General features: G+C 37.3%; 3 protein-coding genes across 3 annotated transcripts; 1 reads left to right on the top strand and 2 right to left on the bottom strand.

Moving 5' to 3' along the window:
* Nucleotides 1–1,753: 1,753 nt before the first annotated feature.
* LOC147287771 (uncharacterized) lies at nucleotides 1,754–4,252 on the top strand. Its single transcript, XM_086241290.1, has 3 exons — nucleotides 1,754–2,764; nucleotides 2,877–2,975; nucleotides 3,846–4,252. Exons 1-2 carry the CDS (start codon nucleotides 1,943–1,945, stop codon nucleotides 2,967–2,969), a joined length of 915 nt encoding a protein of 304 aa, XP_086097416.1. The 5' UTR covers nucleotides 1,754–1,942; the 3' UTR covers nucleotides 2,970–2,975; nucleotides 3,846–4,252.
* Nucleotides 4,253–5,636: 1,384 nt separating this feature from the next.
* Nucleotides 5,637–7,211, bottom strand: LOC147287772 (peroxisomal and mitochondrial division factor 2-like). Its single transcript, XM_086241289.1, has 2 exons — nucleotides 7,055–7,211; nucleotides 5,637–6,871 (listed from the first exon to the last, which is right to left on the bottom strand). The coding sequence occupies exon 2, from the start codon at nucleotides 6,861–6,863 to the stop codon at nucleotides 5,895–5,897; it is 969 nt and encodes a 322-aa protein (XP_086097415.1). The 5' UTR covers nucleotides 6,864–6,871; nucleotides 7,055–7,211; the 3' UTR covers nucleotides 5,637–5,894.
* Nucleotides 7,212–9,801: 2,590 nt separating this feature from the next.
* On the bottom strand, nucleotides 9,802–10,522 carry LOC147287773 (uncharacterized). Its single transcript, XM_086242309.1, has one exon. The coding sequence runs from the start codon at nucleotides 10,448–10,450 to the stop codon at nucleotides 10,037–10,039; it is 414 nt and encodes a 137-aa protein (XP_086098435.1). The 5' UTR covers nucleotides 10,451–10,522; the 3' UTR covers nucleotides 9,802–10,036.
* Nucleotides 10,523–12,613: the final 2,091 nt, after the last annotated feature.

Genomic DNA, 12,613 nt, shown 5'->3' on the forward strand with positions numbered 1-12,613 from the left:
GAACCGAAGATATACCGAAGTAAACCGAAAATGAACCGAAGATATACCGAAGTAAATCGATAATGAACCGAGAATATCTGATACCAAAATTACCGAAATTGAACTGAAAACTGAAATTTACCAAAAATTACCGAACCAAAAAATACCGAAACCGAAAAATACCGAAATCGAAAAATACCGAATTTTTTTGTTTTGGTTTGGTAAGCCCCAATACCGATCCAAACCGACCGATGGGCAGCCCTAGTTATTCTTATTCAATAGTTATCTACTGAATATTGGTGGATTATTCGGTGGATAACCATCAAATAGAAATGAAAAAAACATTCGACAGTTATCTGCCGAAATATTTGTATTTATTCGACACTTATCTGCCGAATATTAGTGGATGTTTCAGTAGATGACCACCAAATGGATCTGAGTGATTTTATCTTATTTTTATAATAAAAGGTAAAATAAATAAAAAATTAAATAAAATATATTATGATAGTCAACTCAACAGCTAAAAGTGGTCTGCATAACCTCACTCATGTTTTCATGTTTTAAAGGTTGCTCAATTTTTTCAAGTAAAACCTTTAGGATTGAGAGTTGGAGATTAAGAGCTTCACATTTTAATTGGGCTAAGTTGTTCATATTGGGGCTATAGAGTAAGTTGCTCAGTTGAGACCCAAAACCCAAAAACAATCATGGTAGGCACGTTCCAATTCCAATCATAGTCCGACAAGTTAAGGGATACTATAAGTTTTACAGCTCTCAAATTAGTAGCACACCATTGGCATTTGGGACATGGTCCCTATAAGTCTCACATCCTTGAGGTGGTCCTTGAAGTTGATTGAATTAATTCAATTGTTGAACATGCAAGCTAAGCACCAACTCTTAAGGCTAAAAGTTATCTCAGTAACCAATTTGCTCCTATCAACACACACAAAAAAAAATATATATATATATATATACATTTTAAGGATTATTTTATGAAAATTCCATTTTGAAATGCATAAAATTAAACAAGAACTGCTAATACTATAGTATTAGCCTAAAAAATATTAAATTATTTCAAAGTATGTTCAACGTTGGCAAAAGGCAAAAGAACTCTTAAATGCGCTTATATGCATTGATCAGTTCGAATGGGCATAGCGTACAAAGTGCTTAGAGAAACTAATTTATCACATAAAGTAGTAGTGTCTCATTTATTCAAATTTGGGTCCGTTATATATTGAATCTACTTAGTATTAGAGATCATTTGGTGAGTCAATTTAATTTTGATAACTCGAACATAATTGTAATATTGTTGTATATCCTGATGAGAGACCCTTGGTTGTAGCATTAAGGCCATTTACCAAAACTCCCGCCCTTCTAAGTTCTAAATGTTAACGTGGCATTTCCCTCCCTGATCGTTTCAATTTCAAAAACGTAAAAACAAACTCTTTCATAAAAGGGAGAGAGTTGAATAACTTGAAACTGACCACCACCACATTTACTCTCTATCTATCTATCTACCATTCTTGCTTTCTTTGTAAATTCATAGCAACCAGTCAGCAAACCATGCCTTCACGTTCACGTTCACGTCCAAAGAAAACATCATCAAAATCTGCCAAGAAAAAAATTAAGAATACCACAAAACCAATCCACCACTCTCCACCTACTCTTCAACTCCAAGTCCAAGGTACTCTCTCTTTCTTAGATTCCAATTTGTTATTAACTTATTCGCTGGATTGGCAAATGGATTCCACATAGTTTGACTTATTTCTCATTGATCTATCTGGATTGATAATACTTTTTAGATTTCTTTTTATTTTTCTATTTGTGCTTTGATATATAAACTTCTGACCTGTAATTTTTTGATGAGAAAGGATTGGGCGGCTGTGAGACAGATTCTTGTGCCTTGTCAAAGCCATTGTGGTGATCAATATTTGTGACTTGAAATTTTTCTGCAGATCATAACCAAATGGAGGATTCTTCAAATGGGAAATTAGAGGAGACCCACAAAGTTCATCCAGAGGATGTTGTTGGGGACTCAAAACTTGTGGTTGAAGCTGTGAGAGATATAGCTATTGATGATTATTCTGTGCCTGCTAGTAAAACCCATGATGGAAATGATTCAAGTTCGAGTAGTAGCAGTTCCGATGATGAGGCAGAACCTGCTAAGAAGAGTCCTCAAGTGGTGGATTCAGGAAAAGTGGAGGAGATTGTTGAGACTGTTGTATCTGAGTCCAATCATTTGGATCAAGGTGAAGAACCACCAGTTAAGAATTCGGGGGACTCCGGTGTTGTTGATTTGCAATCATCAGAAGAAAAGGAGGAGGAAATCTTGCCATATGAGACTGATGGATCTTCTCCAGCTGTGATTGAGGAAAAAACAGTATCATATTGGAATGAGAGTAATGGGGTTCCTTCAGTTGAAGCAGATGTGGTGTCCAATGGGGTTGAGGAATCAACATTGCCTTCTTTGAGTGAGAATTATGGGTCTGCTCCAGTCACAGCAAGTGTGGTGTCCAACGGAATTGAAGAAACAGAAGTGCCTTACTCAGATGAGAAGGAGCAGATCCCTCCAGCTGTTACAGATGAAGTGCCAAAGGGAATTGAGGAAACAAAATTGCCGATTTTAGAAGAGAAAACAGGGGAGTCATCAGGTACTGCTTACAAGGTAGCCGGTGAAAATGTTGATGATGACTCATTGAAGCCGTCCCCAGAGGTTCCTCCAGTTGAATCAACTCATGCTGGAGAAGAGTATGGCAAGCCTGAGATTCCTGAAACCACAGAAAATCCGGTAATGAAGTTTGTTCTTTGCATTTCTATCTGTTTTTCTTAATTTGATGCATGTCCAACATTTCTAGCTATCAGTCTGTTTTCTGACCAATTTTTGGTTTTCCTGTTGGCAGTCTATCATATCTGTCACTAGAGGCCCCCTGCAACCGACTTCATGGAAGAGTTGCTGTGGACTTTTTGAAGTTCTGCATCGATCTGATAGATAATTGAGGGTAATTACATAGAAAGAATACTGATTTATTTATTAGCCACTACTGTTCAGTTCTAGTCAACAATCCACTTGAATTCTTTTTCAAGTTTTAGATTTGTGAAATGCTTTTACCTGTTTGGTTTCTAGTTTTCATTAGACTGGTTTGTGATGAGAATATAAACTCTTTTGGGTTAGTGTGTGATATCAAGGGTACTTTACTTGTTAAGTTTTAAATGTTAAGGACAAGTAGATAAAAGGTCCTTTCACTGATCTTAAAAGGAAGAACAGACATAAAATGTGAATCTGGAAGCACAGTCCTTAATACTCTTTAAGTAAACTTTAAGCTCTTCTGTGGAAGCAAAACATGAAACTCACTCAAGATTTTGGTAGCCATATATTTTTGGAAATATTAGAAAGGTAGCATCACCAGTCATCAATTCCCCAAAAGGCTCCTAACAAAACAGTCTCATCAGCTTTTTCTACTATGCTATTCTCTCTCTCTCTCTCTCTCTCTCTCTCACCAGCCACTCCCAAGTCACTAGTCCTTCTGCTATGTTTTACAAGGTTGTTCATCTTTTTCAAGTAAAGTGCAAAATCTTTCGGAGTGAGAGTTGATCATCTTTTCTACAGAGTATTTTCTTTTTTCATTTTTCAACTTTTCGTATCTTTGGGTGAACTGACCAAACAAAACTTTAGAATGTGCTGGCATGTGCTGGCATAACACTCTTATATAATGGAATGTATGTTGCTTCAATAACATGGCTCAACAGTTGGTGAGCTAATAATGTATGTGCTGGCACCATCATATACACATAGTATTAAACAACCTGTTCTCTAAAACTCTGGGCTAACTTTATTTGTTTATCTTTCTTTTTAATCCCCTGTGGTACAGAGACAAAGCATTGTGGGAGGTGCAACTGGGCCATGAACCTTTGCACAGCAAATCTAAATAGAGTTGGAGATTGAAAGCTTCACGTTTGTTTAGCAACAGCAGATGAGATGGTGAGATTGGTTTAACTTATTGGTTTATGCGTGTGGACTATGGAGTGTATTTCCTTACCGGGTGGCCTTTTTATTATATTCTCTATTTATTGACAAACCGTTCTTCCTCTTTTCATATTTTTCTTTGAAGAGTTTTTTCTTTATATTTTATTTTCAGTAAATATTGTACTGAGACTGAGAGGGTGTTGCCAAATGTATACCACTTATTTATTTATTGTGTCCCACAAAAAATATTTATTTATTGTGGATGTTCATGAACTCTTTATTTATTTCTATTTTGAACTGTTTTCTTTGTCCTCTTTGAGGTTCGTTACTACTAAATGGCACAACAAATTTCAACCTGAGATTGTACCAGAATTTAACTGCCTATCCAAAGGACTGAGGAGCATGTCAGCCTGTCCTGTAGTCATAAATTCTTATTATATTTTCTTGATAAATCCAATGGATGTTCATTAAACAATGACCCATGCTAGTTACAAAGGGATATAGTAGAGCCAAAAATTGGAATAACATTTTCTTTTTCATCTGGGAAGTGGAATTCCAACTTTATCCTCTCCAACAGTGGAAATGAATAATTAGACAAATTTTTAGTGGAGTAACAGAATCCAAGAATTGATGCAATAGCAACTTCCTGAGTTCAGCTGTCAAAAGGAAATTCAGCAGGTTATGGAAAGATATGCGGGGGGTATAGAACACTGACTACATGTCAATCAAATTTGTGGAAGAAATCTGTGGATATGGAGGAAATTCAAGAATAAACCACCAAAGACTAATATTTCATATGAACCAGAAAGGATTTAGCCAAGTGGCAATCAAAGAAGGTACGACTGAATAAGTGAATAAAATTGACATGCATTTTATCAATGGGATTATTGCTCAACTTGGTGTTTGTACCTAAAACACAGGATTTTTTTTTTTGGCCAGGATTAACACTGGTTAACTTCTCCAAAAAGGGTTTAATTTTGCAGGAAATATGAGGATGCCCAAAAGTACAAACATGAAAGCAAATACCCAAGCAAGTTTGAGCCTACTACTTGCACCATAACACAACTAAACCAGTTGAACAAAGCAATGCACAAAACAGGACTCCATTAATGTTGCCCTGTATAAACATCAGTTTCAGCTTGTGTCTTGTAGGTAATTGTATATCTTTATAACTAAGATGGTGGTGTTGCTGATCCTTCTAAAAAGATTAAGTTCTACAGTTAACCAAGATTAGAATCTCACCATAACTGAGGGTTTGCCTCATGAAGAGTCCTCATGATGCTCATTCAGAATCCCCAGCACGACCCCAAATGGAAAAAACAAGGTAAGGGAGAGCAACAGGGCACTACATTAAAATCAAAAGTAACCAAGCCCATCACAATAGATGGTTTCTGGCTTGATTTCTGATTACAAGATTATTTTTCTTCCAAAACCCTACTAAATGGCCTTAATTGCAATGAATAATGTTTGGCATTGTAAAGAAAGCACCAACAAGGCAATCGAACAAACTTAAGTAAAAGTGCTACAGAATATCAAATTGACAAAGGGGAACAAAAAATATATATAACAGAAGTGCTTCAAGTACAATATCAAATAATAAGCAAAAAATTTCATATTGTATTTGTGTTATTCAAGCAATTCAAAATGGCTTGGAGCAGACATTCATACCAATGCAACATAGATCAGTGCCAAGGTATAGTAAATCCTTCAAAACTATATTATATATATGTAGTTTTCCCAACCACAAAGGCAAGAACCAAGCAAGTAAACTAAGCAACAAAGCATCCCAAAGTTAGAGCTAACAAGACATCCATAGGCTCATAGAAAAACCAAAGCCAAAAAAAAAAGCATCCAGTAATTCTAACAAAATTGTAACATGCTCTTACTCAATAAACCCTAACCTCTAGCTTTCTTCCCGCCCGCATTTTTCCTCTATTGTTGCATTGTAACCCAATCACCTCCGCCTTCCATACAACACATAGATGGCAGCACCCACCGCCGCAACAATGGCTCCAGTGGTCCCTGCCACCACCGGCAAATTCAATCCCTTCGGACCTGTCTCGCCTCCGCCTTCCAAAATCTCCTTCATTTCATTCACAGTCCCATTAATGGACCCGACAGTCTTCTCCTTCAATCCGGTAATAACCGTCTCAGCCTCCAACATGTCCTTCTGTAACTGTCCCATCTTCATCTCCATCGCCCTGGTCTTCTCCTCTGATTCCCTCAATACGGCCTCAACATTGAGCTTCTCCTTTGCCCGCTTCTCCAATTCAGCACTGTGCTTCGCAATCACCGACTGTAATTCCTCAACCTTCTTCTTGAAGGTGCTAACTTCATACTCTTTCTCATCAAGCCTCTCCCTCATCTCCTCCTCAATTCTAATTTTCTTGCTTTTCTCCTCGGTTTCCTTCACTTCTAAAACCCCAATCTTCCTCTCCAATTCCCTAATGCTCTTCTCGCTCTCGGCCTTGGCTTTCTTCAGGCTCTCAACCTCCTTCTCCAAGCTGTCAATTTTCCCTCCCTTCTCTCCCAAAACACGCTTCAGCTCCGCAACCTCGGCGTTCGCCTCCGCGCTTTCGCTCATCGCCGCAACCAGATCCTGCTGGAGCCTCGAGACCTCCGTCTCGAGCTCCATCGCTCTATTCGCAACCGATTCCAGAACATCTTTTCCCTCCTCCTCCCGTTCGACCTCCAACTCCAACTCCCTGAGCCTCTCCTTCATCTCCCTCTCGCTGCTCTTCAAATTCTCAACCTCCGCCGTCAGCTCATTGATTTTCTCCTTGCTTTCTGTATTCTCACGCTCCAGTTCCACCTTCTCTCGCTCCAAAGCCTCAACCTTCCGTCCCAGCTCCGCAACCTGATCGGCATCGTAGAAATCCTCGGCCTGATCGTCGACGATGTCCACCGTTTTCGCGTCTGCCATTTCTAACGCTACAAACAGAAACCAATCAAATTCATAAAATTGAAAAAAAACAAAAAAACAAAAACAAAAACAAAAATGAAAATCTCTGTTTGGTTTCCAAGAAAATTTCTATCTATCAATTTTCTTACGGTTTTCTCGGGAAACGAAAATTAGAATAGCGATTAAAAGAGAAGAGTGAATAGTAAAAAAACCCTGAAAGCAATGAGCAATGACGGTTTGAGTGATACAGTGATATGTGGGATACAAGATTGCTCCGAGCAAAAAGGGGCTGAGAGTGAGGAACTTCTAGGGTTTCTGCTTCTGACAAATTCCCATTATCTTTTTCGTCTTCTTTTTTCTAGAATTACAGAAGGCATCGAATCCATGATGAGGAACGGACGGCTGAGAATAGTGAACGTGCGGAGCACGTGCTAAAAGGTATGAGACCCACCATTGTGTGATATAGCTGATGATTTCGACTAGTGGACAACAGGACAAGTGGATATGGGCTTTGCTTGCTGGGTTTGCCTTAAACCAGCCCAAATTTTGCCCTGTATCCAATAGGATCGGATCATGGGCCGATGATGTCATCCAGCAAGCAAATAGACAAGGCCCATTAAGCAGTCCAATTCTTGTTGGAAGCAAAAATATACCAACCAGGCCCAATCTCATTTCTTCCTGGGCCTGGCCTTTTCTAGACAAGTTGTTCACTTTTCCACCTTCCTGTTGATTGGGATTGTTGGTAGTTTGATGTACACTATTAACTCGTTCTCTACAAATTTTTGAGGTCCACTATTTGTTTAACCAATTAATAATGCTAGGAATACTAAACTTAGATCAAAAATGGTGTGCAACATAGATGTTAGAATTTTACATGCTAAAAATATGAGCCTCAGAATGCACTCAAATATGAATCAATGACATACAATCCTATCATTTAGTAAACAAAATTTGGTACACAAATTTGGTATTCTAGTAAGAGGCTGGCGGGTAGGCTCTATGGTCTAACATGGTATCAGAACTCTAGGTTAGGTTGAGCAATGTGGGACTATTCCCAAACTGCCTACATGGCTACATTTGTCTACTAGTGTCGGCCTTTCTATTCTAGGGGCTCAAGGCAAACCAAAGAGATGGGCCATCACCACTTCGTGTGTTATTTAAGCATAAGATAGCATACAAGTATATAGAGATTTATAAAATTTGGAAGCCTTCAACATTTTGGGGTCCTAGATGATAGTCTATTTCGCTTATCTTTAGAACCATCCATATCGTTTACTCTTTAATAAATAGTGTTTTTTAAGATACGGTGATTGCCTATCAAAAAATTGGAATGAAAAGTAAAGCATGGAGACAGCAGATGAAGCTAAGAGATCGAATGGGAGACTTCTGCAGAATAGATTTGGTTGCGGTGGTTTAAGTATTTGAAATAAGATGGTGGCCAAAAAAAAGTATCTGAAATAAGATTGGAGCCAGCTAGGATAAGCTTATTACAGAGTTACAAGTTGGCAGGTTGGCCAAGTGCAACACTTGCATAGAGGTGGATCTCCTTATGAACAGTTTTCAGGATACAGCCTTAATACCATGAATGTTCCATGAGGACCACCTAACCTGCCATTTATGCATGGCAGGAGTGCTTTCTGTTAGACAACAGCACTTTTCCTTTGTTTCTTCCATCCCTTCTTTTACTTGAGTCTAGCTCTGAGTGCAAGCTAGCCTACCCAGCTTAGCTAGCTGCATGTTCAGTATATGCACCCACTGCCCACTGCTCACTGCTACCCAACTACCCATAAAAGTTTATTTCACAGATCAAGTGGGTGAATCAAATGTCTCTCACATTTAGATTTTTTAATTTAATTGTAACAGCTAGCTCTAAGGAATAAGTTGACTCGCGCGCATGCATTAATTTCTACCTCAATTATCATCCAATGATAATGTGGGTTATTTCATAATTGAGGTCGGGATTGGTCTTCAATTTAATTGCAATAGTCAAGTGTACTTAGGGACATGGTGGAAAAGGAACAGTTTACTTTTGGGTTTTATCATATGCTGCCAATAAGCAAATGACAAATCCAGTCACGTACTTTGACGAAACAAGGATGTTCTGTTAATACTAGACCTTACCAAGTCAACATTGGAAGGTTGCACAAACCCAAAGGAATGACATCAGGAGGAGGTAGATATTCTCCTATATGATCTTAATTTCTAGTGTACATTTGTCAACTCTTACTTGATGACGCATTTTGATATATTGATATTGGTCACCTTCGGCTTACAAGAAATTAATTGGGAAACTAATACATTTTAAATGTGAAAGGACTAAATTGCCCCACTTAAATACCCACTCAGATCCTATCTCGACCACCTTCGAAGGTCGGAACCCCATCTCGGCCTCATTAGTCTTTTCTTTTTGGTCTGATGGCCTCATAAGTCATATCAACCCCATCTCATGTCCACATCGAAAAGATTAAGATGTAGTTGAGGGTGTCAAAATGGTGGAGATTGGTTTTTGCATGTTGAGTATTTAAGTGTGGGCAATTTAGTCCTTCTGCATTCAAAATGTGCGAGTCTGTCTGTACACTTTTGAAGTGTCATTACTGAAAAATATGCTGAGTAGCTCACTAACCACATGCATGTTAACCCTTAATTTCTTCTCTCTCTCTCTCTCTCTCTAGCTAGGACATTAACCATTAATGTAGGCTATGTAGCTCAAGTCTAAGCCTAAAAGCCTACCATATGCCAAAATAAAATATCATGATAATTTAATCAGATTTCTGAGGCAGGGCCCAACCCCACAACCATGAACTTACTGAAAACGATCAAGTTATATATGCAAAATAAAAAAGGCGCATTGATCATAATGTCATATATATCTTATATGCACCTCATTCATCCAAATCTTAACATTAATTCCCCCAGATAAAAAAAAAAATGGGAAATAAATTTCCTACATCCATACACAACAAAAGTAGTCATTAATCCTCATTTCTTTAGTACTAACCAACCTTGATCTTTTCCTATTCATTAGTTCATTACAAATATCAAAAAAATTAACATTATAAGGAGAGAGGAGGAGAAAAGAAGTACCCAACAAAGAAAAAAAATTGGTTGGTCGGTGATAGAACCAAATTGAGAACCTCTCCCAATTATGATGACCAAGCAAGACCATATATAATTAATGAATTATGAGCTGGCAGCTAGGCTCCAAACTTGGTCTTCTCCTTCTCCAAGCCTTCAACAAAGCTTGCAAGAGCTTTCATGGCTTTGAGCTGGCACTGCAAGGCCATTATGTACCCAGCAGTCTCTTCAAAGAGCTTGTCAACCCCAAGTGACTCACCCCCTGGCACAATCCTCTGCAATGCTTCAATCTTCCTCTCCACCTCTTCCTTGTCTTCCTCTTCACCTCTCTTTGCTTCATTGGGCAGCTGAATCAGCTTATTCATGCCCTCTCCTCTTCTCTTTCCTCTGCTAAAATGAATTCTCTGAGTCTTAGATTCTTGCACTGCATTACCCATGTGGGATTTTTGTTGGGTTTTTAGTGATCTTTGTTTTCTCTTAAATATGGTGGGTTTGGCTGTTTGGGTTTGAGTAGTAGTGTTCTCCATCTCCATGGGTAAGAGAGGTTTGTGTGTGTGACAGTTTGAGGGAGAGAAAGAGGGAAAGGAAAGGGAGCTTATGACTTTGTGAAGTGAAGGGTGTGTATGTGTGTGAGAGAGAGAGGGGAGGAGGTTGGCGTTAAATTATTGTTGAGCACTAGAAATGTCAATGCCAACGAAGCAAGGCCCACTAGTAGTTTTGGCTTCCCAAGCCCTGGTGAATTTTGGATTTGGAGTCTAGTGCTATGCACCTATGCTATATACTTCACGAGTCTAATCAACCGCGTCTTCATCACCAAGCTATCAACATAATATATATATATATATATGACCAAAATTTATATATAATAAGTGTATACATTATTTCTCTTTTATGATACATAAATAAAAGTAACATGTGAGGAGATATAATAAGAGGATAGGTGTATACATTATATATACACATAGATTCTCTAGTAAGCAAATTAATATGAAACTAACCATTCTTTTAGACTCAACATCTTATATATTTCGCAATCAAATTGTTTATTTTGGCCAAAATTTTTTTTTTATTTTGTAAATCTCATTTCAAAGATTATATTAATAAAATAAAAAATTATTTAGTCATTTAATTATGAATAAATAAATAATAAAAACAAAATATTTTGATAAAAATATTGAAATGATTGTGACTATAATCATATCAGTAAAAAACTTATGATTTAGTTGATTTTTTTAACAGATAATCTTCAAAGTCTATCTATCTATATTAGGGGTGGGTTTGGCACGGTAACCGTACCGAAACCCATATACCGACTTCCGACCGAGAATGAATGAAGGGAGGATTTTGGACCCCGATACCATGCCGATGGTAGTCGAAATCCGATGCATTCGGCATCAGTCGGAGCTAGGCGGTGTCGGAACGGTACTCAGCAAACCCACTAGCAGCAAAACCCATAAATGCAAACCACTTGTGTAGGAGGCGGCGAGATAGAGGGGGTTTCGAATGGGCAGAGACAAAGAGAGAGAAGGGAAAAAAAGGCGAGTAGTCGAGCATGATGAGCTCGGCCTCGTCACCAGCCGTTGCCGGAGGGCGGCAGATCGAAGAGGGAGGTGATCAGGGAGGGAAGATAGAGAAGAGAAAGAAGAGATCTGGGAGAGAGAAGGACATGGGGAGGGAGAGGAGGAAGAAAATGAGAGTTTGGTGGTGGTCTCACCCCCTAGCTCGTCGGCGTCACGCCGGATTAAGGAGAGAGGGTGTCGCAGGAATGAGGAGAAAGAGACTTCGAGAGTGAGAGAGAGAGAGAGAGAGAGAGAGAGAGAGAGACTTTGAGAGTGAAACAAAAAAAGAATCTGTTGTTTTGACTTTTGACTTTTGTTTAAGTGGTTTTTTTTAAAATTCATTTATTATTTAGATTTTAGACATTATAAAATTAGGAATTTATGAATAATAGGTTTAGGGTATTTTGGGGTTTGGACTTTGGGGTTTAGGGTTTTTTGGGGTCAAATTTCAATTGGGGTTTGGTTGGGGTTTGAAGTTTTTTAATTTTATTACATATGTTTTTAAATTTATAGTATATAGTTTATAGTTAGTAGTTAACTAGTTACTAGTTACTAGTTACTAACTTACTATATAGCATATACTATAAATTTATAACTTATAACTTATAAATACTAAACCCTATAATTTATATGTTTTTAAAATTTTTATAGTATATAGTTAATACTTAATAGTTTATATGTTTTTTAATTTATATCATTAATTATATCCTAAACCTTAGGGTATAGCACTATAGTAGTATAGCCTATACTCTATAATTCTATAATGTATTAATGTATATAGTATATACTTAATAGTTAATACTATATAGTCTATATTACTTTACTACTTTATACTTTTATAGTATATTAGTAAGTACTATATACTATTTAGTATATAGTATATAATATAAGTTATATAACTATATATTATTTACTATTTACTAAATTAGTATATTAGTATACTACATTAGTATATTACCTAATAGGGCTGTTAGGCTAAATGACTAATACCATATACTAATAATAATATATTATACCATATTATACATTTATGATTGAGGTAATTACATAAATCATAAATAGTCCATAACTCCATAGTCCATATTGATATTAATATATTATACCATATTATATCATATTATACAATATATTAATTAA

This window comes from Dryas octopetala, chromosome 4, assembly GCF_963921425.1.
Source record: "Dryas octopetala chromosome 4, drDryOcto1.1, whole genome shotgun sequence".
NCBI classification, from domain to species: domain Eukaryota; kingdom Viridiplantae; phylum Streptophyta; class Magnoliopsida; order Rosales; family Rosaceae; genus Dryas; species Dryas octopetala.